Below are 23,742 nucleotides of genomic sequence, written 5' to 3'. Positions count from 1 at the left end.
AAAGGTGGTTTGTTCATGGACAACTTTAGGTTCCATATGCCTTACATAATACTTTCCTTTGAGTTAAAGCATTAAAACGTTCAACTGAAAACAAGCCGAGTTACTGAGTGACTTATTTTCACCACTTTCTATGCAGCACCTGTCATTGAAAGGTCCTTAAAAAGTCCTTTACACAAAGAAAATACTGCTCAATATAAAGTAATTGGATCTGATGAGACTATATATATTATATATATATATATATATACTGTATATCCTATTTCACACATGTTTTAGCCCTGTACATGAGACTAAACCCCGTGTTGAAAGTGATGTATTCAAGGAACAAAGAGGAACACAGTGCATTCTCAGAAAGGCCACTTTCAGGCACTCCAGAAAGAAGGTGGGTAATGGACCCTAATGGTCCGCTCACTAAGTAACTTTCCCTCACACTCATCTGAAGGCACTCAGAGTCAACGACACACTGTGCTGAGTGGAGAGGACTCACTTCTGCTGCAGCATGGATCAGTTAGTGAGTCACTTAAAGCCACACACACTGTCCCAGCCCTGAGGGACGCCTGACAAATCATCCCATCACCAATCTTTAAAAAATCTGACACGGTCCGCTTGATTGAGAAATTATCCATGTCTGTCAAATAAAAAATGATCTTGTCATTTCCATACGGCTGCCAGAGGAAGACAGCTTCACCTTGAGGACCTGTTGGAGGAATAGAGTCTTTAGAAGGCCATTGTCAGGCTGTCAGGACTCTGGAAGCCCCCCGTCTTCCTCCAGCCCTGCAAGATGAACTCATCACAGGAAGATGTGAGGAGGGGTGATGAGGGCAGGGACACGGCGACACTGAATGCACCGCAGAACATGTCTTCTCTGGCAACAGATCGCTTTCTGTCCGTCTAACACAATGACGATTCAATCTGCAGCCGTGTTTGAATACTTAATACAAACTGATCTTTGGGTACCTTTTCGCCTAAAGTGACCAACCACGAGTTGGAGTCTGACAAAATAAAGCATCTAGTGAACAAAACATTCAATCTATGTTTCCCGCAGCTTCCACAGCACTATGAGTTTTTCGAATAATGTCAGAAATAATGCCAGATGGCAGTTGAGCAGCAGCCGTCTTGTCTTTAAGGACAAAGACAGACGAGCAAAAGGGTCATCTACAGAAAGGAATAAATAATCAAGGCGCCACACAGTGCACAGTGTGACTGACAGGTGCTCTCTGGGAAAGGCAGTGCACGGACACTCACAACAGGACGAACAAGAGGATCTAAATCATAACCATGTTAAAAATGAGGTGACAATGTAGTGGTCTTAGAAACATCACTCAACCTAAAGTGAGATCATGTGACTTGATTTTCAGCCTGTGCATTTACTGATGAGTCTTTAAGATATACTTTTTAAATGATTGAGCACCATTGCCAACATTTCCTTCACTTCCATTGTTCTGGACTAATTTCCTGCAGGGTGGTGGAGCTTGGGCTAGCAGAGGTTGAGACGTCGGGGTGGGTGAAGCCGTTACCCCTGACCCCTCTGAAGCCGGGCCATGTCGGGGGTTTGTCTGTCACCCAGCACCCTGATTCTATAGAGGGTGACCTCCGTTCACCTCCCTCAAGGCCAACAGCGGCCACATGGTGTATGGATGACTTTAAAACAGCTCCAGGACAGGAGAGGGGGTGGGGGGTGATAACATCTCGATAAATACACAGCAGGAATGTCTCAATAACTGCCACCTCCAGTCTTACATCTTCATCAATGGGAGACATGATGCATGTGCAGTGATTAGTATTAGACTCTAAGACACATATCTAAAAAACGAGAAGATTTTCTTGATGTAAGATTAAGCTTTAAGCTAAAATCGTATGACTTAAACATTGCATAAGGATGTCCGAAGCTACAGCAATGTTAAGTAAAGGCGCTTAGAAGCATTAAGTATGCAAGTTATAAAAGAGCAAAATGTACTGAGTCCCAGTTTGCATGTCCGCAAATTAAGGTAGGAATTTAAAGAATGTTTATTATTTGGTGATTTAGGAAAAACTGACCCCTTGACCCTTATCCATACCAAAAATAAGACACGTTAATTTAGGGGGACCATGTGTATGTGCAAGAAGAGCAACAAGGCAAACACGTTTTAGTTGAGAGTCTGATTGTGTGCAGAAAAGCAAATGATAATGAAATGAAAACATAATTACATAGCAGCAGTAACAAAGAACTCTCCGAATCGACCACCAAGCTGACATACAGAAACAAATATATAATGTCCCAATAGGTTGGACACCGAAATACTTTACGGCACCATTAGAGTGCCATCACTTTCAGCATGGGTGGCCACAGTGGGAACTAAACCCACAGTACAGTCGGTGCCAGGCTCGACCCGCTGAGCTATACAGAGCGGAAAATGTACAGGAATTTGTTTCGGCGGCTTGGTGACAACTTAGTGTCACAGCTCACACTGACAACACCGTTACAAGGCCAACTGGACCTCACGCAGGGTTGCCAACTCTCACGCATCTGGCGTGTGACACGTGCTTTCACTCTCAATCTCACGCTCTCACGCTGCCCAAACTATTCTCACGCCAAAAACAAGAATACCGAAGACTAGAAACGGTTTTGAAAACTTTTGTCACGTAGTGATCGTCTTCTCAATAGGACATCTTTGATAATGTCTTCTGGCCAATCAGAATCAAGATACCGGCGTGGTGTTGTTGCAGGAAGTCCCGACGGAGAATACTTTTGCTGTAGTACATCTCTATATGTCGATACAACATTACGTGTTTTTAGAAATCAACACGTAATGAAATAAGACCCCACGGTTTGATGGTTGATAGGTGGGCTGTCTTTCGTTTTGACACACAGAACAATGGGGGCTTTCCACCCTTATCCACAATGTAAAGTCATTCACAGCCTCTTCCCTCTTCTCTCTGTGAGGAGCAGCAGGTTCAGCTTTCAGAGCAAAGTAACAACAAACTAAAATGGCATTCATTTTTTTTCAATATCTCGTGTAGTAATAGATGTATTTATTTTTCTCAAGAGAGTACCAGAATGTGTATTTTATTTTAGTATTTCAAAAATCTCCTGGGGGAGAATCCCCCCAGACCCCCCTGCAGGGGTTGGGTTTTCAGCATGTCAGCTCTTTCACCTGTGGGTAAATTGCAGGATTGGCTCCAGGTCGCCCTTTTTATTTACTACAAGACAAATGTGCCTTTTTATTTCATACAGTTCAATTTGGATTGAGACAGGGAAATAATCTAAACCTCACGCGTGGCATTGCACTGTCAAGGGGAGTGTATGTAATTACATTGCAAATACTGATTTCAGCCCCACCACTGTATGGGTTAGCCCTACCATAGATTACCCAACAAAAACACTGGAGCCGCCACTGCCATGATACCTCTCACGATAATTAATTTTGTTGGATACATTTTCCCGGAAATGATTGTGATAAACAAACATGTGTTTGACTTTCATTACTGAATGAAACGTTGTGCCCTTTATAGTCTGTGTCCAATATTGTGTATTTGTCTATACACTCTATATATCCTATATACATACTTGCCAACCCTCCCTATTTTCGCGGGAGACTCCCGATTTCATTGCCCTCTCCCGGTTTCCTCCCGGGGTCATGTTTCTCCCGCATTTCTCCCGCATTTCTGACTAAATCAGATTTACTCAGGACTGTTTCCACTCGGACTGTAATACAGCTACACCATTGTTTGGTTTCCATGGTAGCGCGTCTCTTTAGCAGCGCGCGCAACTCAAAGTCTGAGAGGGTAAGGAAGATAGTCACAGAAAACTGAACAAGAATCGACAACGCGACCCTCTGCTCACTCCTTTCCTGCAGCCCACACATATGCTCCATCAAGGATGGTGCTACAGGCCGCAAGGCAGTGCACTTACCACTACAATAAGCTTGTTAATGTTAATCTAATACAGCTCCGGCGATGATCCACAAGCACCCCCCCCCCTCCCCGCGGTGGTTTTGAAATGCTCCCGATTTCTGAGGTCTCAAGGTTGGCAAGTAGCCTATATAAGGTCCCGCTGCTGACACGATAGCAGTCATTCCGTGCGCATATGTGTAATTGTCACTCCAGCCAGGTACCCAAAGTTGGCAACCCTGACCTCACGTATGCTGTAAAGGCTTACCATGGATAGTCAGCTATACATATCGCTCGCTAATTATACATGTATCGTCCCATAGGATAGCATGTGTGTATGAAATAGCTACTGCTGCAGAGAGAAATAAACAAGCACTCGAGACATTATGCTGAATATGCGGACATTAAAATATCTTAATACTGCATCAGTTACATCTTTATCATGTCCTTTAATGTGTCATTGGCGAGTCATTTTCCATGCTAAAAATACCTCTTTAGGATTAAAGTCAGTGATTTGGTGAACAGATTGAATAAAGGGCTCTGATTGGTCAGTCTGGGATTAAACCAATGCTAACAATGCAGCTGCAAACTTTATCATCAGCAAATTCACGCATACTTCACGCATACTTCACATGCTAAAAGTTACTGTCAAGGAGCCACTCCAGAGTCCTGAGGGCTGGTGACAGGTGTGTGTGTGTGTGTGTGTGTGTGTGTGTGTGTGTGTGTGTGTGTGTGTGTGTGTGTGTGTGTGTGTGTGTGTGTGTGTGTGTGTGTGTGAGTGGGGACAGAGGGAGGGAGACAACTGCTGTTGGTCTGCTGGGAGCAGATGTTGGAGATCTCTGTAAACTGTTAATAGCTGCAGGATCTCATTACATTTAACTCTTTAAATGCCAAACCTCCACTGGGGAGAAAGCATATCTCACCGCCCTAACAACCAGCCTGACACACACTCTTTGCTCTGCTGGAGGAAGAAGATGTCGTTTTCATATCAGAGGATAAAAACTCACTACTTGCTGCTTATTGTCTTTATAAAGCTTTACCTGACTCAACAGTGCAAACATGTTTTGAATGCAAACAAACCAATGTTTGCACTAAAAGTGTGTAAAAATAAGTACTGACGGCAGCATATTTACAGGTATTTCTCTCCCCTCATCAATATTTAATTAAGATCATGTAAGGAATAGATAGAAGGCAGATATAGACTCATGACCCTGGAAGGTTTTACATCTCCGGGCATCATTTTTTAACTTATACATCATTATTTTTTAGTTTATTTTGAACCAAAACACACGTTTTGACTGTTTGAATTCCGATGTTCTTACCGCACTAAATTCGTCTTTTAATCCCGCAGCTCAGGGCCATTAAACGAACACAAAAGTAAACCAAGCCCTGTTACTTTAAGCAGTGCCATTCCACATGAGAGCCCAGTGTTTAGAGTGAATCCGATGACACAACTGAGTACAACAGCTGTTTGCAGCACTGCATTACTGTCAACATCCAGCTAACACGCATCTCTGTACTTCTGCGTTTCCAGCACAGCAGTTTGACCCCTTCAATTTATTTAGCTCAGTTTAGCCAGGGCTAAGAGCTTCCTGAGTCCTGCTGGGAGCATCCAGCCCCGCGGTGCGTTCACTGACCTTCACTTTCTGTGAGAAGATTTCAGAGCATGAGGGCTCCGTCAGCCCTTTGCTTCACACTTCTCCAGTTATAGCAATTCAGGCCAGGGAGCATTGCAACACTCTCACTGATCTACTGATAGATACCCAGCAGCTCCACTGGACGAGCAGGGGATTAAGATGCCTTGCTTAAAGGCACTGATGGTCGCTCAACAGATTTTTTTGGAGCCTCAATTTGAGTCTCTATGGCTGCGGCCACACGAGGACGAATTCGGTCGTTTGCGTTACTGTTGAGTGTCATATAGACCGTTCGGCCACACGAGGACGACCGAATACGGCACTAAACGACTGAGGAAACGACAACGGGTCCCAAGGTGGATAGAAAGGCATACGCAACTCTCTGGGGGGTCAAACGGCTCCGTGTGTGCGCCCTATCCGAACATTTTCAGATCACTGATAGTGATTGCGCAATAGCCCCGCCTCTCCCCACCTCTTCTGCTCACCTCCGCTTACCCCGCGCCATTGCTGAAGTGTTTCGCCACCAACAACAACAACAATGGCGGATCGCAGAGTTGCTATCGTGCTCCGGACGCTATTGACCATGCTACAGTTGTTTGTGCAACATCTACAGCAATAATGATGAGGCAATAGCCCCGCCTCTCCCCACCTCTGCTGCTCACCCCCACGTCAAAGTAAACTGCACCCTGAATTCAGATTATTTATCTTTCTCTCGCGAGTGAAGTCTAATCTGACAGGACGGAGACACGCAGCTCTGCTCACCTGCAGCTCCTCCCGCTGCAGCAAAACACACACTTCAAGTCAGATCATCACCCTTAGCTATTTTAATTACCTCTCAAACTCCCTAAACTAGTTATAAATATGTTTATTTTTACTGTCGGCCGGGTCACTCATTACTGGATGAGCTGCTGCATGAGACAGACACTGACGCTGTCCGAAGAGAGGGAGGAAAAAGAGAGGCTCCATGTATTTTATTATTATATTATATAGAGTCGTTATTCATTTGTTTTAAGGCTCAATAAATAACAAAGAAGACCTTTGACCGGCACTTTTATCATTTTGTCCGGAAGATTTAAACTTTAATACACGTTGCTTCTGTTTGCTCCGCGATGAGGCGCATCCCATAGTGAGACATCGAACGGCGTGTTATGAATGAGAACTCTGCCCGGTTCCCTCGTCCCCCACCGCGGAGAATAAACAGAAGGGCAACCATGACAACCATGCTTCTTCGCTGCTTTTGTGGAGGAAGTTACAGCGCCACGTACAGGCTCCTGCATATGTACTGCAGCTTCTCCAGCGGTTGGAGCCAAACGGAGCGGTCTCGTGTGGACAGACACTATCCGGATACCTATTGCGTGTGGACGGAAGCTTGTTTGCGATTGCGTTTGCGTTAATCCTATGCGTTTAGCCGTTTTCGTCCTCGTGTGTCCGCAGCCTATATCACATCCCTGATCTTCTAACCTTTAAGTGTTAACATGTTTGAAGGTCTCTCACCTTGATGCCTCCCATCCTCTGCTCTCCCTTGAACTCTTTCCCGTTCTTCAGCCAGTGGATGGTGGGCTGCGGGTTTCCTGACGCGGCGCAGCGAAACTTTACTGTGTTGGCGGCAGGAACAGCCAGCAGCTTCTTGTCCATCCGGTCAGCCCGGCTCCAATATGGAGCTTCTGCTGAGAAACACAAAACAGGTTGTTCCGTCAGTCATGGAAAAAAATATCATTAAATTGATACTTTTATTAAGTCCTGACATTTCCCCTGAAATCATTTGATATAACTCTCTTATCATTGGTGACACATGTTATGTAACACAACACATGTCCAAGTGAAGCATCAATTTAATTCTCAAGTTTTTTTTTTGTGCCTGTGTCTACTTTAAGTTGTTGAATTGTATCGTCCGATGACTCTTGTTAAGGGTTTGGGTTATTTTAAGGGGGTTATTAAAGTTATTGAAACAGAGAAAAGTAGTTTCATATAAGCAAAATCATCAATCATCACATTATTGAATGATTTCATACGAACCTCGAGTCATGTCTCCCTAGTTTATTCTGAAGTCTTTATAAGAAAACTGCAATTCAGTCTAAATCCTGACCCTTTAAATGAGACAATATGCAAGTATCGCCTCCAAAATGTTGCAATTGTTTGGTAGCTGGGAACAAGTCCATTCAATTAATATAGTTATTTGATAGTTCCAAGTTAAAAACTTAAAAAGTATTGTTTGTGGCTTAAATCCGACTTGCTTTGCAGAGACTTACCACTTTTTTATTCTCAAAGATCGGCCCCCAGTTTTCCACTTTCTGAAATATTCTTAGATCATAGGAATTTTTGGAAAGACCCTCCAGGAATTCATAGTTACATGTTTTTGTAATTTCTGAAAGATGGGACAGACGGTACAACTTGCTGCTCTGCCCCATCTTCAAATTGGTCCATCTTGGATGAGTTATGCACTTCACCAGAACAGATGTGAGGTTGTGGTTTCCTATAGAGGTCTTCCCTCACCGCTCTAATAAACAACACCCAGTACCTGCGCCCACTTTCCCCCAATGCCAAGCTCGATTCTCTGAAGAAAAACAGTAAAGATGTGCAAACGGTGTAAAACACAGTTTGACGGACGCTGAAAGGACACGGGCTCGTGAAGCGTCCCGAGGACCAAACAAAGCTTATGATCGTCTTCCCCCGATAACAATGCAAGAGTTCATTTGAATCGCCCGTTCCTGAGAGTTTGGAAACCTGTCAGGGCGATTTATTGAGTCGTATTGAGAAGGAGGCGGACAAAGAGAGTGTAGCGAGTCAGAGAGGCCTATTGTTGCCGAGGTGTGGGTGAGGGCACTGAGGCATGGCTCACTCACTCTCTTTATTGGTCTGTGTGGACAAAGGCTGGGGAGGTGGCTGACCGGTCATCAGATGTCTCTTTTACTTTTCAGAATGCAGGAGCAGAGAGCGGAGCCAATTACCATCTCAATGTCTGCGCTTCTGTGTGTGTGTGTGTGTGTGTGTGTGTGTCCTCCTCCGAGTCTGTGTGTTATCCGACTTCGGGTCAAACGAGAGTTAAAAAGTCATTCTCACCCTCCAGCCACACATTTATCTCATCAGCTCAACTCAGGTGAGATGTCGATCAGAGAGGTGTGGCTTTAGAATAAAACACCAGTGTGGATGGACTTTGAAGAAGCAGCTGTTCTCATGCACTGTTTGTCGCGATACCAAGGGGACAACATGCACGGTAACTGGTGTTTCTGAAATACCTGTAAAATAGAACGCAAAGAGAGTGTCTGCAACTTATGTGGTTATTTGAACCCAGACAAGGACTTTTTTTTTAACTTAACTTCTTCCGTTGTTATTTTTACCCAAAATTTGACTTCATGTTACTTTGCACACTTTGGCAGTTCTTTTAAAGCCTAACATAGAACAGTCTTTCACATAACTTTGCCACATTGGCAGTGACCAACACTTTGAATTACACTTCACGTCATTTAGCCACTTCAGCAGTTTCTTTTATCCAAACTAAGATATACATTTCACGTAACTTTGCAACATGGGTGATGTTTAAACAGAAATCACAATATTTTCCTAAACCTAACCAAGCGAAGTGAAGACAGAAAAGACAATTTGACAATTGTTGCTGCAAATTCTTAAAAGAACGCATGAAAAACCAAAGATTAGCTTTTTGTTTGATACCAGTGTGTGTCTGTTTATAATACTGCTTTGGGTGTTCTGATATATTTCTGACGCACACTTCTTTGGCAGCTGCCATCAAACTTTGGTGTCCTCTTCACAGAGTAATTACAACCAGACCAGGAGAAAGATATTCAGCGATGAAAGACACAGACGTATCTTCTTAGAGAGCAAACAAACAGAACGTTACTACACTATTGAACTGACGGTAAACTGTGTGTGTTGACAAACTGTAATGAAGCGGCTGAGCACGCTCCCTGCTCGAGTTAGAGACTCCCCAGCTCGCTAGGGCAAACGCTTTCAACGTGCGACGCTCACACACACCGCCTCCACCTTAAAAAGGGAAATATCTGTAAGATTTCATTACTTCTCTCTCTCTCTCTCTCTCTCTCTGCTGTCTCGGCGTATTTGGAGCGACACTCTGCGCAGCGTGGGACAACCCTCCAAGGAGTCTGAACACATTGTTTTCTTGGCATGGTAATCAGCCACACACACACACGTCACACACACACACACGCAAACACACTCAGGCAAACACACACACACACGCAGGGTTTTTAAACAGTCTCTCTCCTGATGTGTGGTCCCCCCCCCCCCCCCCCCCCTCCTCCTGCTGAACTCAGCTGGGCCTGAAAACACCATCATGAGGACTTTTCCTGTCTGGATTCATTACCTCGTTATGGATTCATCCCGAAAAACACACACGATTTGTTTATTCGCTGACCCTTAAGTGCTAAGTGCTAACTGCTGTGTTACTGCGCAAGATCACATGCACATGCTGTGAAGTAGTCTGTCGTTTTTGGCAATAGAGTTGTGCTAAAAGTGTTTTTTTCTAATGCCGTCGTTCTTCTTTTCAATTTTTATTTAGTTTTATCCTTCTGCAAGGAAAAAGCTATTTGATATAATTTAAAACAAAGCTGGTTCATCTTTTTGTCTTTAGGGCATCTAAAACTGATGATGTTTTTACATTGGGACACTTATTCAGGAACTTTGCAATGCAACACGGTGCACATGCGGCCTTTTCCTTCAACAAAAACAAGTCGTATTTGAATTCAAATGCTGTAAAGTCCTGCTCTCAGTACGCTCGGCCACACAGGAATCCCATCCCGTTTCTAATTGGCAGGCTGGTATTTCCTCAGCAGAGGGGGAGTGGGATCTCCTCTGTGGGGACGGGGGGAGACCAGATACCCTCTCAAACCCTACAGGGACAGGGTCAGACGATAACCCTGCCCTGCATGGGTATGTAATCATCGTAGTGGAAAGTGCTTTTGCGTAACTTCTTCTCTCAGCAGTTACAGTGTCATGTCCAGTTGTCAGCTGCGAACTGAGGAGAAGGATCTCTCCGGGAGCCTAAAAATACACGACCGTGTGCCGTTTGTTTAGTTTACACCTTCTCACAAGCTAACTTACACACACGTCCAATACATATGTCACCCGGGGTAAAAGTATTACATTACATCTACCAGTATTGTGAGCCTCATCAATGATATGTTGGTAGTTTTAGCTAAAAAGGATCTGACAGCAACTATGAATCTGTATGATTGAATTTCTCTTCAAAGTTAAAGGAGATACCATATTTATTTTTACATTACTGCTGGCAAAAAGGTGACATTTCCAGTTTCTTTGTTTTTTTTAGCAGATTATATCAAAATTGTAACACATTGAAATGGAATTTGATGAGAAGCTATGCCACTGGCCAAACCAGAGATTGCTACTCTTTGGTGGGGATCATGACATATTTCTAAAGTGTTTTCTTCTTGCAAGATAGGGATAAACTATTGCATTACAATCTGGCATATTCATCCTGTTATAGTCCGTCACTTTGTGTACTCTAATGCAGATCCAGATGCTGATTCTAAACACTTTGTATTATTGAAATAACAACTTGAGGATTTTGACATTACAGGGAACAAGCTGTTTTTGTTAACAGAATAGAGTTCATTGTCTTTGCTTTGCAGTTACAAGCGATCACACACACGACCCCCGCAGCTCTCGATCACACTCCCTCTGACTCCTGGCTCTGTGTTTCGGGTCGGAGGAGCGTGACTTTGGCTTGCTATCAGCCCAACTCCAGTGCGGCAGCAGTTAGCTGGAGCGGGACACACTGCGGAGCGGAGCGCCACGGCACACAGTCCCTTCAGCGCTCAGACACCGATCCAGGGACAAGTAGGAGGAGGAGGAGGAAAGGTGGGGGGCTAATTGTGTAATTGTATAATTTGCCCTCACTGACGCCTGCGAGCACACGGGCAGATTTCATTACAGATTACACTGGGGCTCTTTGAAGGCCTGCTGCCCCCGAGGGCCTGCAGGGACCCAAGGCAAACAGAGCTGGAGGAATGGCGGCTCGGAGCAGCGTAGCGTGGCCCGGCGTCCGGCTCTCTGCTCTCCTGCCAGGGTAAACAAGGAGGCTGCATAGCTCAGGAGCACAGCACAGATTAGGCTCTGTTAACATTCCTCCCCCCGACACACACACACACACACACACACACACACACACACACACACACACACACACACACACACACACACACACACACACACACACACACACACACACACACACACACACACACACACACACACACACACACACACACACACACACACACACACACACACACACACACACACACACACACACACACACACACACACACACACACACACACACACACACACACACACACACACACACACACACACACACACACACACACACACACACACACACACACACACACACACACACACACACACACACACACACACACACACACACACACAGGAGTGTTTGTACCCTGCTTTTCACACTGCGAAAGATACTCACTTTAATAACTCGTATGTGCTTTTATTTGCTGACAGCTCTACATTTGGTCTTAAAACCTGGACCGAATGGTGACTTAGGATTTGTTCAAGCACTTTAAACTAAATATTTGTATTTGTATGTTACAATGGCCGTTACTAAAGTAGATTTCATGGGAGTTTCCTTGCTTGGTGATGTCATAATCAGTAATGATCTACACACTTTAAGATGGCATAACTTGCACTAACTTTGACCTTATTTGTGTGATTTCTGCAGCCGATATCAATGTCACAGTTTGGTTAAAACTTCACAGTTCGTCCTGTTAAACCTTGCCTTTACCTAAAGAGAAAATATACACACACCACAGACATGGCTGCCATTGTTCTGAACATTAAAGACAATTCTAGTGTCAAATTGGCCGATAATCTGATTTGTGCAAAGGAATTAACTTTGTCCACTTGGCAGGCATCTATCCTCCCTTCTCTGCTTTTTGCCAGAAGACCATCGGGGGAGAGAGCCGAGTGACTTCTGGAGGACGGTGGAGAATGAGCTCATGACTGCAGCAGCTTTCTTGTCTTTCTATCTGTTTGTCTCTGCTTTGAGGACAGTCAGCTGTGGCCAGCAGCATCATTTCATCTGGCAGCTACAGTGACTCAACTTCTCTTCCTTACTGCCGTCTTTTCTCTTCTTTCACCCTGCAATTTTCCCCCTGTCTCGCTGTCAATCTGCAAATGTTTTCCATCCCAACTCCCTCATTAATAGCCTGACTCGTTCACCATGCCAACATCTTTATTAACGTCCTCTCTGCATGTGGATGTGGAGGTTCTTCCGCTCACCGACAGGGACTCTCCGTCTGGCTGTGCGTTTCGTCACATGGATCCTTCCTGCTATAGCCGGCTAATTAGCGGTGGCTTAGCGCACATTAAGCAGCGATAGGGGTTTAACGTTTCTGGGCTAATCCCTCTCCTTTTGGCTAGGAAATCGGAGCCTTGTATGTCATGAGGTAGACTTACATGCAGAGATTAAGTCTGGCAGTCTGAGGCTATTTACCGGCATTCAGGATGTCTGCAGTAAGCCCTGCCACTGCTGCCACTTCGGCCCATTTAGAAAACACTTCAGGCTTTCACCATGAATTGAAGCTGCACATTAAAACACAATCAGGTTTTACATTGCAGGTGCAAAGCTTGTCCACAGCGACTTTCAGTACAGCAACGGGAAGCGCTTTGCATTGTAACTCTAAAGCTTATTCGCCGCTTTCTTCTATAATCTCCTTGCATCTCCTTAAAGAAAACGGCAATGCTGTGTGAATATAAAGATCACATGTCTAATTCTCCAATATCCAACGTGAGCAAATGCAGGGATTACATGTTGAAAGTGAGCCAAGACAAAGAATATTAACAGAAATGCCTATGTTCATTAAATTGAGTGCTACCAAATACTTTTAAAACCTACTTTTAGAGTCGTAAAATAAGAGGATTATAATAAAGGTGATTACTTATAAATCATATTTTTGCCCATTCTATTTTATTTAGTTTGTCCAGAAATGAGGAGAGAGAGATTGGGGATTAATACACGAGTTTTCCAGCTGCTCTTGCAATTTTATAAAAAGGTACAACTATATGTAGCTAAACCTAATGCAGCCCAATAGAACAGCCCTTCATCTACCGTACTTTTCGGACTATAAAGCGCACCTGCATATAAGCCGCAGCAGCTAAATTGTCCGTCTGTCTTGCTCTCGTTCTGTCTCTCGGTTCCACTTTTACTTTGGCGCGCTACCTGTCTCACTCTTCTCCGGCCTCCAGCTTTTCCTGCTGGAGCCCGCCGCTTAAAGGTGGCAGGCGCGGACCGGTCATAGAGCCCATAGTGTTAAGGTGGTTAATTTTACCTGTAAAATCCATAGATTTAGGAGGTTCCCTAGTGGCCGTTAGCTGTACAAAAAAAAAAATGGGGAAAAAAGTCCATACTTATAGTCCGAAAAGTACGGTAGGTTATAATGTGCAGTTGTCCCATCATTTGCTAGAAACAAAAACTGCTTTTTTCTTTCGTCAGTCGATACTTTGACAGCTTTTAATGATTGTAGCTGGATGACAATAGGTTGGGTGAAACACTAATGACGCCCCGGCGGCTTTTGGGCTGTTTAATAATCAAAGCGTGAGCCACTGTGTCCGTTTTATTTTGAGTTGAGTGTGACAACACTTGGTTTGGTCGAAACGTTTACAAAGAGGCTTTGATTTCGCTTGGGCGTTCACCTGTCACACCGTCACCAAAACAGTTCCACATTTTGCCTCTGGCACCAATTTTTACGAGCAGTTAAGTTGGACTGGGATTCAGTTCAAGATATGCTTGACTATCTGATACCGCCTGCATGCTTTTGGGTGGTTTTTACTGACTTGCAGTCCACTGTCACTATGTGGACTGGTCTAATGCAAACAGTGAGAGTGAAGTGAAGCATTTTTAACGGTATAAACATGAATGAAATCTAACTTTCTATTTTCTGCATGTTTTAGAGATGATGTGTCAGGCTCTATTGTCTCACACTTATCCTTTCTTTCATTACTTTCTTTTCCTCGCCTGTGTCTGACTGTCTCTCCGCTCACCATCCTCTGTTTCCCTCCATATGCCACAACAAAGGCAGCACAGTGATGCGTCTGGCTGGTCGAGAGCCCTCTGAAGGGCGGAGATGCTTTAAGTCTCTATGGAGTCATGCTAGCTGACAGAAGAGAGTGTGTAAAGCGGGCGCAGCCAGAAGAAGCCATCGCTCATTGTTCACCTGCACCTGAACTCAGCACGTCTCCGAATGCCAAAACAGCTCACATCACAACAGTGAGTGTTAAAGTGCCGCAGAAACACCGGCTTTTGATCTGTGCGATAGTGGCTTTCGGTATAGTGCTCTGGGGAGAGGCTTGAATACGAGCACAGTGAGCGGTTATGAGAGCCATATAATTCCAATTACAGATATAAAAACCTAGATCACACTCATAGAAATCTAATCAGTTGCATAAATCCAATGATTGTCACGTAATTGCCAATAAAAGCTCCCTTCTAAGCAATTTATTTAGCTCCTACAGACAACATCTTTTACCACGGTGACAAGTGTAACTCTATAATGCAGATTCACTGTGGACGACATACACACAAGAGGACTGTGTTGCGACAGCAAACACTCGGCAGAACTTTTCAACCAATTCATCATGTAATAAGGTTTGTTAATAAATAGGATTTGCCACACAATAATCCTTAATTGAAAGATATAGAGACTTGATAAGGAGTTTGTGAGAACCACCTGGGGTGAGGTTTTAGGTTTTGTGTGAAAAAACGTCTTTCAAACATTAAAACTATCCAAGATTAGAGGGTACACTTCAGTTATTTCTTTTTTTTTTTAATCAAATTACAGTTCAGTATACAATAAGTACATTAGCGTCCTTTTTCAAGTCATGCTGGCTGCCATTGCTTTTTTAAACTTATGTTTGATATCTGATGTTTGTACTGCTAAGTAACTTTTGTCTACGTAAAAAACAAAACGCATTCTGTAATTTTAACTGTGGTTTGATGATGATTAGTTTAGTGATTTAACCACATAGCTTTTAACATTAATAAAGCCCATATAAGGATACAATAATTATTTCTATAGCCTTTATTTAAAATCTATACTTCTTAATGTTCCCATTAAAGTTGTATAATAATGTCTAAATAATAATAAAGTTGTATGATAATGTGTAACTCCCTTCACTCTGACCCTCACAGCAGTTCACAGCTCCGGGTCACTCAGCTGTGTGTGGCACCAGGTGCTGCTCATTAGGCTTAACGACATAGTTGTGCTTCCTTAATGCAACTCAGGTTGTATTCTGCACATGAATAAACACATTCATTCTCAATGTGTAAGTCCTAAGAATACTGTAGCTTCGGGACAAAACTACTGGAGGATGCTTTGTTCTGCTTTCAGAAATGTAGAAGGACTGTAAGTGTCTTTTATTTTTACATTTCAATGACATGTTTTCAAAAAACAGCATAGCAGTCAATAAAAAAGCCACGCTAAAATATTTATAAATCAGCCTAGATCACAATTAAAAAGGGTAAGGTATTAAAAAACAACAGCTCATATCGAGGTCTCATAGGTGGTTACAAATATGGAACATTAGTTTGATGATTTGGTAGAAAAAAGTTTGGTAGAAAATAATATGAAGATTTATACAGTTCTTCCCATATTTAGTTGTTGCTACTTTGAGTTAAAGTTATTTTGTTTTGAGGGTTATTGGCTTTTTAGTTCTATACAATGTTGTTTATCATAAGCATACGAGTCCTAAAATATCTCTTTCGGCATGAAAAGTTTCAAATTAGTGCCATGCTGCTGACACTGAATGGCAATTTCACTAAAAGGATGTATTAAAAATAAAAAATGAAATTAAGAATTCACCATTTTCATTACCTGTATCTTCTGGGTCTTCGTCATAGTCTTCATCATCACCAGATGAGAGTGAATCTTAAAAAAAGAGAAATGGAGCCGATTTAATATTTCATTTTCAAAAAATGTTGAACAAATCTTATTTTGGATCTGTACTAAATCATCTGGACAAGTTTCTCATTCTTCAGACTAGCCATCAGATAACACAAAAAGTACATCTGGAAAGCTTGTAGCCCATTGCGAGAGGAAAATAGCGAGGGGAAAAACAAAGCAGGAATTGTGTGCCTGTTAAATGCCCAGTGGAGAATAAAGAGTGTGGGTTCACCACAACTTAATACACACACATAGCCTACGCATGAATGCATTTTAAAACTGACCTGCTCAATGAGAAACTCATGAATGAGTCTACAGTTCTCTGCAGTGTGGCGACTCGCTCAGAGATTACAAACAAAATATTTCCACAGACGCTAGAAATGAAACACACTGGTGTGTGTTCACGTGTGCAGACGGGCATACAAAAACAACTCTTTCTGTCTTTGCAACACACTCTGGCGCTAACAGTAAGCGTGTCCGATGACCTCTAATTATTCTCCAGATGCAGATACGAAACAGATTCACACATTTTCACGGCTGTGTTGTAATTATTTTTCAATCTGACCTCAAGTTTTGTGGTTCAGCTCCATGGGTCTGGTTAATGAGAGCCAGCTGCTACCTCGACAACCCCGTTAGTTTAAGCTGCTCCTGAAATGCCTGACTAGCAGCTTTTAGTTTCTATTATTTGACACCTCAATTCAACACTCCAGTCTCAGCAGTAGAAGCTAGTTAGACTTCACATTACAGTCTGGGTGAGCTTCATTATTGCAAAACAAACCAAAAAGTATTCTGGCTCTCAAAATAGAGCTAATAGATGAGTGATTTATGATATTATTGAAATCTGAACACTCAGACATGCTAGCAGCTACAGGAGGCTGTTGTTTAGCGTGTTGGCATGCTAATAGTAGCTAATTAGCACTCAACACAGCCAAAGTTAGAATATTAGCTTGAAGTATATAAACTTGATTGTACAAATAAAGAGTAATGCACTAAAAATGTGAATTATAACAACTCAACTAAAGTGAACAGTTCTTAGACATCTATAACTAATTTTATTAGCACACTTGCTTTGGCTGAAGCTAATCTACACCCATGTGTAAACAACAAAGCTATTAGGTCCCTACAAAACCTCTAACCAAAGTTACTCATTTCAATACACTACATTTTACATATAAAATACAAATAAAACATCTTTCAGTCCCTCACAATACAGCCCTCTTTCTTCCAACATGTGTACCGTGTGTGTTTGTTTTTGAGAACAAGATTAGCTTGCATATCTGCGCTGCCTGGAAGCCGTCCATGTGTTACATCTGATACCGTTTCTAAATATCTGACACCTTACTTAAATATTTGAGGGAAAACAAAACAGTCCATGTGTAATTTAGATGAAGCCGAGGCTCTGTGTTTGAAGTCGGGCAAGAGAACAGGATATTGCCAACACAGACTACTGTTTAAAGTCTGAGTCTTACAAGCCTACTGAATATTAAAATGATATTCACTTGCTCTGTGGTTTTTCTCCTGAAACATGCTGAGCTGGAAGCACATCAAGTTACCTCACCTCACGTCAATGAGAGATTTGTTTTTGCTCTTGTTTAAAGAAAAATAAAATCTGATTTATGAGCTGAACATATCTTGGAAAGGTTGGGGTACCTTCCTTTGGTGTTGGGACTGGGAGTGTGTTTGCTTGTGGTGTCCTGCAGTGTGGATACTGTGTGTGTGTGTGTGTGTGTGTGTGTGTGTGTGTGTGTGTGTGTGTGTGTGTGTGTGTGTGTGTGTGTGTGTGTGTGTGTGTGTGTGTGTGTGTGTGTGTGTGTGTGTGTGTGTGTGTGTGTGTGTGTGTGGGTTGATGGGGGGTGAACTCTCTCATTTCTTGCCACCCCATCTGTTTTCAATAATGAAATGTTTCGAGCTAATTGCTTTCTAATTAGTTGTCAATAACAGGCTCAGCTGGTGTCCATGAGTTTTATGGGAATAAAACGCCCGACTTTCAAGCTACTGCTCGCTCCTTTTTTACCCCCACACCCCTCTCCTACACAAGCTCTTTTTGCATCACACACTTGTTTAAGACGTCACTCATCCTCTCACCCTATAATGCATTTCACCTTTGACTGTGCATCAGGAGGGGGAATCAAAACTTGGCTTGGTGTTAGCTGGTGCAAAGCTGTGCCAGTATGATGCTGTGTGTAAGTGTGTGTGTGGGTGTGTGTAAGTGTGTGTGTGGGTGTGTGTCTGTGCAGCTTGGCAGACAGCTAACGGGGAGTTGAAACCGAGAAGGAGGAGAAAATAATCGAACTTTCCTCTTGAGCGAAGTTTTCACCGTCTTTCTTTGAGTCGGTATAAAAAGCTGTCATGTCTAGACATCACTGCTGTAATTGTTCCACTGTGTTTATTGATAGGAAATACTTTGATTCTTAGCTGTCTGTCAGACGGGCAAAGTGCCTGTTTCTATTGGAGCCCTGCTACTGACTCGAGTATCTGTGTATGTCCTTGGCATTAGGTCTTATTTAACAGGCATATTTCGGAACATGTGATTTGCAGATCTTACATCTTGTTCCTCATTTCCTCATTGCATGGAGATAATGTCTATATCTTTAGTTAAATCGTGTTTATTAGGATTATTTCTAGAGGCCCGTAATAAGGTCAAACGCGGCCATCGGGTTGCTCCCAGCAGTGGTTTTCAAAAGGATGGTACAGTGAAGTCAAAAACGTTGTTCCTTATCTTTGCATTAGACTGTTTCCATGCCACAAAAGGACAATCGTTTATGTAAAAACTCTCGGAATTGGCATTTAGACACAGGATGACATATTTGGCAGAATTTGGCTCAAATAAATGACAAAAGTATCTTGATTGTCTTAAGAATAAAGCAAGTATTGTTTCTGATAAACCATCAAATTATCTCATGAGCAAATATTCCATTCACCTGTCACCCTGACGGTGTAGTTGCTGAGCAGCGTGTTGCTTTGTGCGAGCCGACACGAATAAACGCCCGAGTCTTCGTACGACACGTTGATGATGCGCAACAACCTCTGGCCCAGCCGCGTCCGGTTGCCAGGAACCAGCCCGGCGCCGTCTTTGAACCAGACGACGGGCTCCGAGTGGTCCTCCAGGTCACATGATATCTCCAGGTTTTCCCCCATGCCCAGGACATGGTCCTCCAGGAACGCTGACTCACTGGACCCAGAGTCTGCAAACAAGAAGAAGACACAGTGGGGTCAGACATATGCTTTGTATTCCACACACCAATATTCTTCATATGATTTTATGTCTTTTTAAGTCTTAAGATTTTTTAATTAATTCTTGTGATTTGTTTTCAAATTTAACCTGAAAAACTTTGTGATAAAAGCTTACATTTTTGGAAATGTGTGGACTAGTTGAAATAAAACATTATAGGCTAAATAAGGAATCAAACAATCAAAACACTTTTCTCAGCACAGGTATACTTGTAGACATTTTGTAAATAAGGGGTTAGGATTTTGAATAAACAGCGTTATTTAGAGGCAACATTATTCACATGTTTATTCAGTATAAGAAAAAGACCCCCGTTCGTTCGGAAACAATGAGGCAGTCAAGCAGAAATAACCACCGACCCGCTGGCGTACTATCAGCTAATCTGCCTCTGGAAGTCTGAAAATTGTAACTTTTTATTCCAGCACGAAGATGGAGACAGATCTGGGCTGTGTGGAAATGAACGCCCCCCCTCCCTTCTCCTCTCCAACCTTTGCTAGCTCATTTACTCCACCAGCTCCATGTGCCAGCTTGGTTTGAGCCAGGGAAAAATCAACATGTTTACTGGCTTCGCTAAGGATGCCGGTCTCCGCTGAGGACGGGGGAGACATGGAGGGCACGTCTGGGTAAATAAACCGTGGCTCCCCTTGTGTCTCCTCATGTAAGAGGTGTCTTCTCATCCAGAAGTCAATTATACAGATAGAAACGTAACTACTCTAGTCGCTCAGGCAACCATTCATGCAAAACGCTACAAACACAAGGACCCTCATAAGCACACAGAGGCATGCATACCTCCACATATGCTAGCATGTAGCACATACACCCGCTGTGAAGGCTTTCAATGAGCTGCTCGGGCAACAGAGTACACAACACACTCGCCCATGGGAAAGAGAGTGGATGAGGTGTGGTAAGAGCTTGATTTATGACGGCAAATACACCCACTGTTGACCAGCGGCCTTGCTCACAAGCAGCGAACGTGAACGCAGCGCTCTCACAGACAGCCTCGAACTGATGTTAGGTGGGGTTGAAAGGCAAGGTTAGAATCAGACGATACAATCTTCTCGAGGAATACATAGTAGGAGATTTAAATAATAAATGGGCTCTTTCAGATTCTGATGTGGACCGTACAGGCGGACAGACGTGACGTTTATGTGGGAGAACCAGCAGGTATCGCTCCTTTGAAACATGTCTGTATATCATCAGTCGTCCAGAATCAAACTACAGTGAAGTTCTTCTTTGTACTGAATAGAGAGTTGTGAATTGTTTTCTCTCTTTTATTGCACCCATCCATTACAAATCCTGGAGATGTTAAGTCCATAATGTGCTTAATGTGGCTGTGCAGTTCTCTGCGTGGCCTCTGGCGTTGACAACGATATTTACAACTCCTCTTTTTGAGAGCAGAAAGGCCCATTCACGGGAAGAAAAACACAGAGGCGACGGTGCACAGAGCATAAATTATATCTGAGCATGAATGGCCCGCTACCTTTCGTGTATTACTTATGACCTCTGTGAAAGAAAAGGAAAAAATGGGGCTAAGAATATCTGCAGGTCTTAAACATGGGAAATCGAGCTTTATGGGGTAGATATAATAATCTCCAGAGACTCATAGCTCACTTCGGCTTTATGGAGCACGAGCATTCGAGCACAACCTCCTCTGGCAGCGTCGAAAACTATTTATTTGTATTACGCACTGCTTAAAGGGCTAGTTCACCCAAATTAAAAGAACATTTTCTCACGTCTCATTGTGTTGAACCATTCAGATAGTGTCAGGTTTTTTATTTGGAACTATGCTCTATATCTATTCAAAGCATACTGTGGTCTCTTTGGAGAAAAATGTGGGTTATAAAAAACAATTTATTTAATAAGGGTTTGTTCATAGCAAGGCTAGGCAATGCTGTGGCTTTGATCCTGGGAAAATAGATACGGGGAACGTTTGTTCACTGCTTGTGTGTTTACTCTGCCAGAGGCGACACAAATGCAATTTTCCTAAAGAACACAACAAAACAAAGATATTTCTCATGCATTGAAAACTCAATTTCTCACGAGCAAAGCGCCCTTTTTCAGTCACCAGCAATGACTAAATATTTGCCTTTGCTTCGGATCCTGCACTTTGAAATGCAGATTTAAATGTGATGGGAAAAAGCTGCTTTGAATAAAAGTGGTTCTGGTTTGAAAGACTTCCCCTTTGTGCCACAGCACGACCTTTCAGGACATATCTACCAGCCGCTGAGCTTTAGTGGAGATTGATGCTGCCTCGCTCGACCTTTTTAAGTGAACGTCCTGTAATGTACGGTCACAGGTTTGATCACAGTGACAGGAGACAGCTCTTTGAAATGTAGTCATGCAAGTGTGCTGCAAATATGCAAATAGATGGATTCCTAGTTAGTAAGTGAGCACTTTAAATTCCTGAAAAGAAAATCCTGTCACTGTGTGTCCAGCTGTGGAAAACTCAGTTGTTGAGCAGCTTTAAGGTGGGAACACGTGGAAGTGAATGCATGTTCAGTCACTCGGTCACCTTCCTCACATGTGAAGGAAGTGTAGCTTGAAATCAAACTGGGCCGATTTGTCTTTTGTGGTTCTGTGAATCTGACATTGAAGCTTAATGAACAAGAGTCCTGGAAAGACAAAAAAGGTCCATATTTTGATGAAAGTGTTTCAGAAATCCTTGAAAGAACTCTAGGTTTCCCCTGCAGTAAATTATAAACATTGTTTGCATTCTATAGTGTTTAGATAACAACCTGCTAAACAAAGTTCGATAAGTTATTGTGAATATTTACATTAAAAGTTCATTATTACTTTAAAAGTTGTACTAGCAAGCGGGTTTAACTTGGCTGCCAAGTGGTAAGCGCCTTGGCTATACTGTACAGTGGTTTTTCAAAAAAGATGGTACCAAGTAGAAAACAAACATTTTTTACTACTACAACTGTTCATGGTCTTAACTTTTGTTTGTTTTTCGAAGACAAAATTGTACACTTATTTAATGGAAACACACCGATAAAAACATTTAGACATCACAGGAAAAAGTTTAAAGGCAGACTCCCAAATAAATCAAAAATCAACTATTCAGAAGTCAGAGAAGAATATGAATCTGCATGATGTCTGATATTACTTTGCCCAATAATGGCCTCCCATGATAATGATACAAAATAATCATTACATTTGGTTTGATTAAAAACATGAATTTAAAGGTTTTGCCCTTTCAAATCCTTGTGTTTATATTCTTTGTAAACTACTTGATGACATGTTGTATCAAATTCATGAATAAATCCAACCTAAAGTTATTCTGAAAAAGCACAACAATGAAAGCTCAGCTGCAGCATTTTGGTGCAGTCCGGCCAGATATCAACACTGAGACATTCCCGCTGGTTTATCCGGTGTGGCATGTGTGAGCTATCAGCTGCCTGGTGTGTGTGTGTGTGTGTGTGTGTGTGTGTGTGTGTGTGTGTGTTTTTTTTTGATGGGGGTGGGAGCACTCTCACCGGAACCATGGGCCAGCTGGAAGCAATGTGTGATATGTGCTCTTTGAGTGTGTATGTAACTGTGATATGTACATGTGTGTGTATGTAAGTATCTGCGATCGCAAAAGAGAAAAAGTGTGTGTGTGTGTGTGTAAGGGTGTGTGTAGTACAGGCTAGGCGGTCACTCCATAAATCAAGAGGCCCCTGCCCTCCTGGCCCTTCTTACCCTCTCAGCTCAATATCATAACAAATAGCCCTTCAGAATAATATAAAGTCTCTCTTTGAGATACTGCGGCGCGCCGTACGTTAGTGCGCTGCATACAGACTCCATCTTTGCTGTCCGTCTGAAGAGGTTTATTTATCCTCTGCAAACTTCTCCAGGGGCCGCGGGCCGGCTGTGGCCCTGGGGATGAACATACCTCTGTGTAGGGAAGCCTTCTCACACACACACACACACACACACACACACACACACACACACACACACACACACACACACACACACACACACACACACACACACACACGCACGCACGAGGGATCCTGAGGAACAGGAAGCAGCGTGGACCAGACTGAGGAGCTGTCGCCAT

The 23,742-nt window shown here is 42.9% G+C and overlaps 1 protein-coding gene across 7 annotated transcripts in view; it reads right to left on the bottom strand.

Annotated features, from left to right (window-relative positions):
* The window catches only part of fgfr3 (fibroblast growth factor receptor 3), a 75,203-nt gene that overhangs the window by 26,640 nt on the left and 24,821 nt on the right, over positions 1-23,742 (bottom strand). For 3 of the 7 annotated variants that reach the window (XM_034111315.2, XM_071201686.1, XM_034111318.2), the window contains 3 exons: positions 19,390-19,653; positions 16,388-16,453; positions 6,999-7,171 (listed from right to left, as the gene is read on the bottom strand). In XM_034111315.2, the coding sequence (XP_033967206.1) occupies positions 6,999-7,171; positions 16,388-16,453; positions 19,390-19,653 (503 nt within the window). The remainder of the gene's footprint in view (positions 1-6,998; positions 7,172-16,387; positions 16,454-19,389; positions 19,654-23,742) is intronic. The other 4 variants (XM_034111317.2, XM_034111320.2, XM_071201687.1 and 1 more) reach the window with 2 other exon arrangements.

The sequence above is a fragment of the Pseudochaenichthys georgianus genome, chromosome 22, assembly GCF_902827115.2.
Source record: "Pseudochaenichthys georgianus chromosome 22, fPseGeo1.2, whole genome shotgun sequence".
In the NCBI taxonomy this organism is placed as follows: Eukaryota; Metazoa; Chordata; class Actinopteri; order Perciformes; family Channichthyidae; genus Pseudochaenichthys; species Pseudochaenichthys georgianus.
The sequence above is the reverse complement of the archived record's forward strand: the minus strand, read 5'-3'. Positions and strand labels throughout refer to the sequence as shown.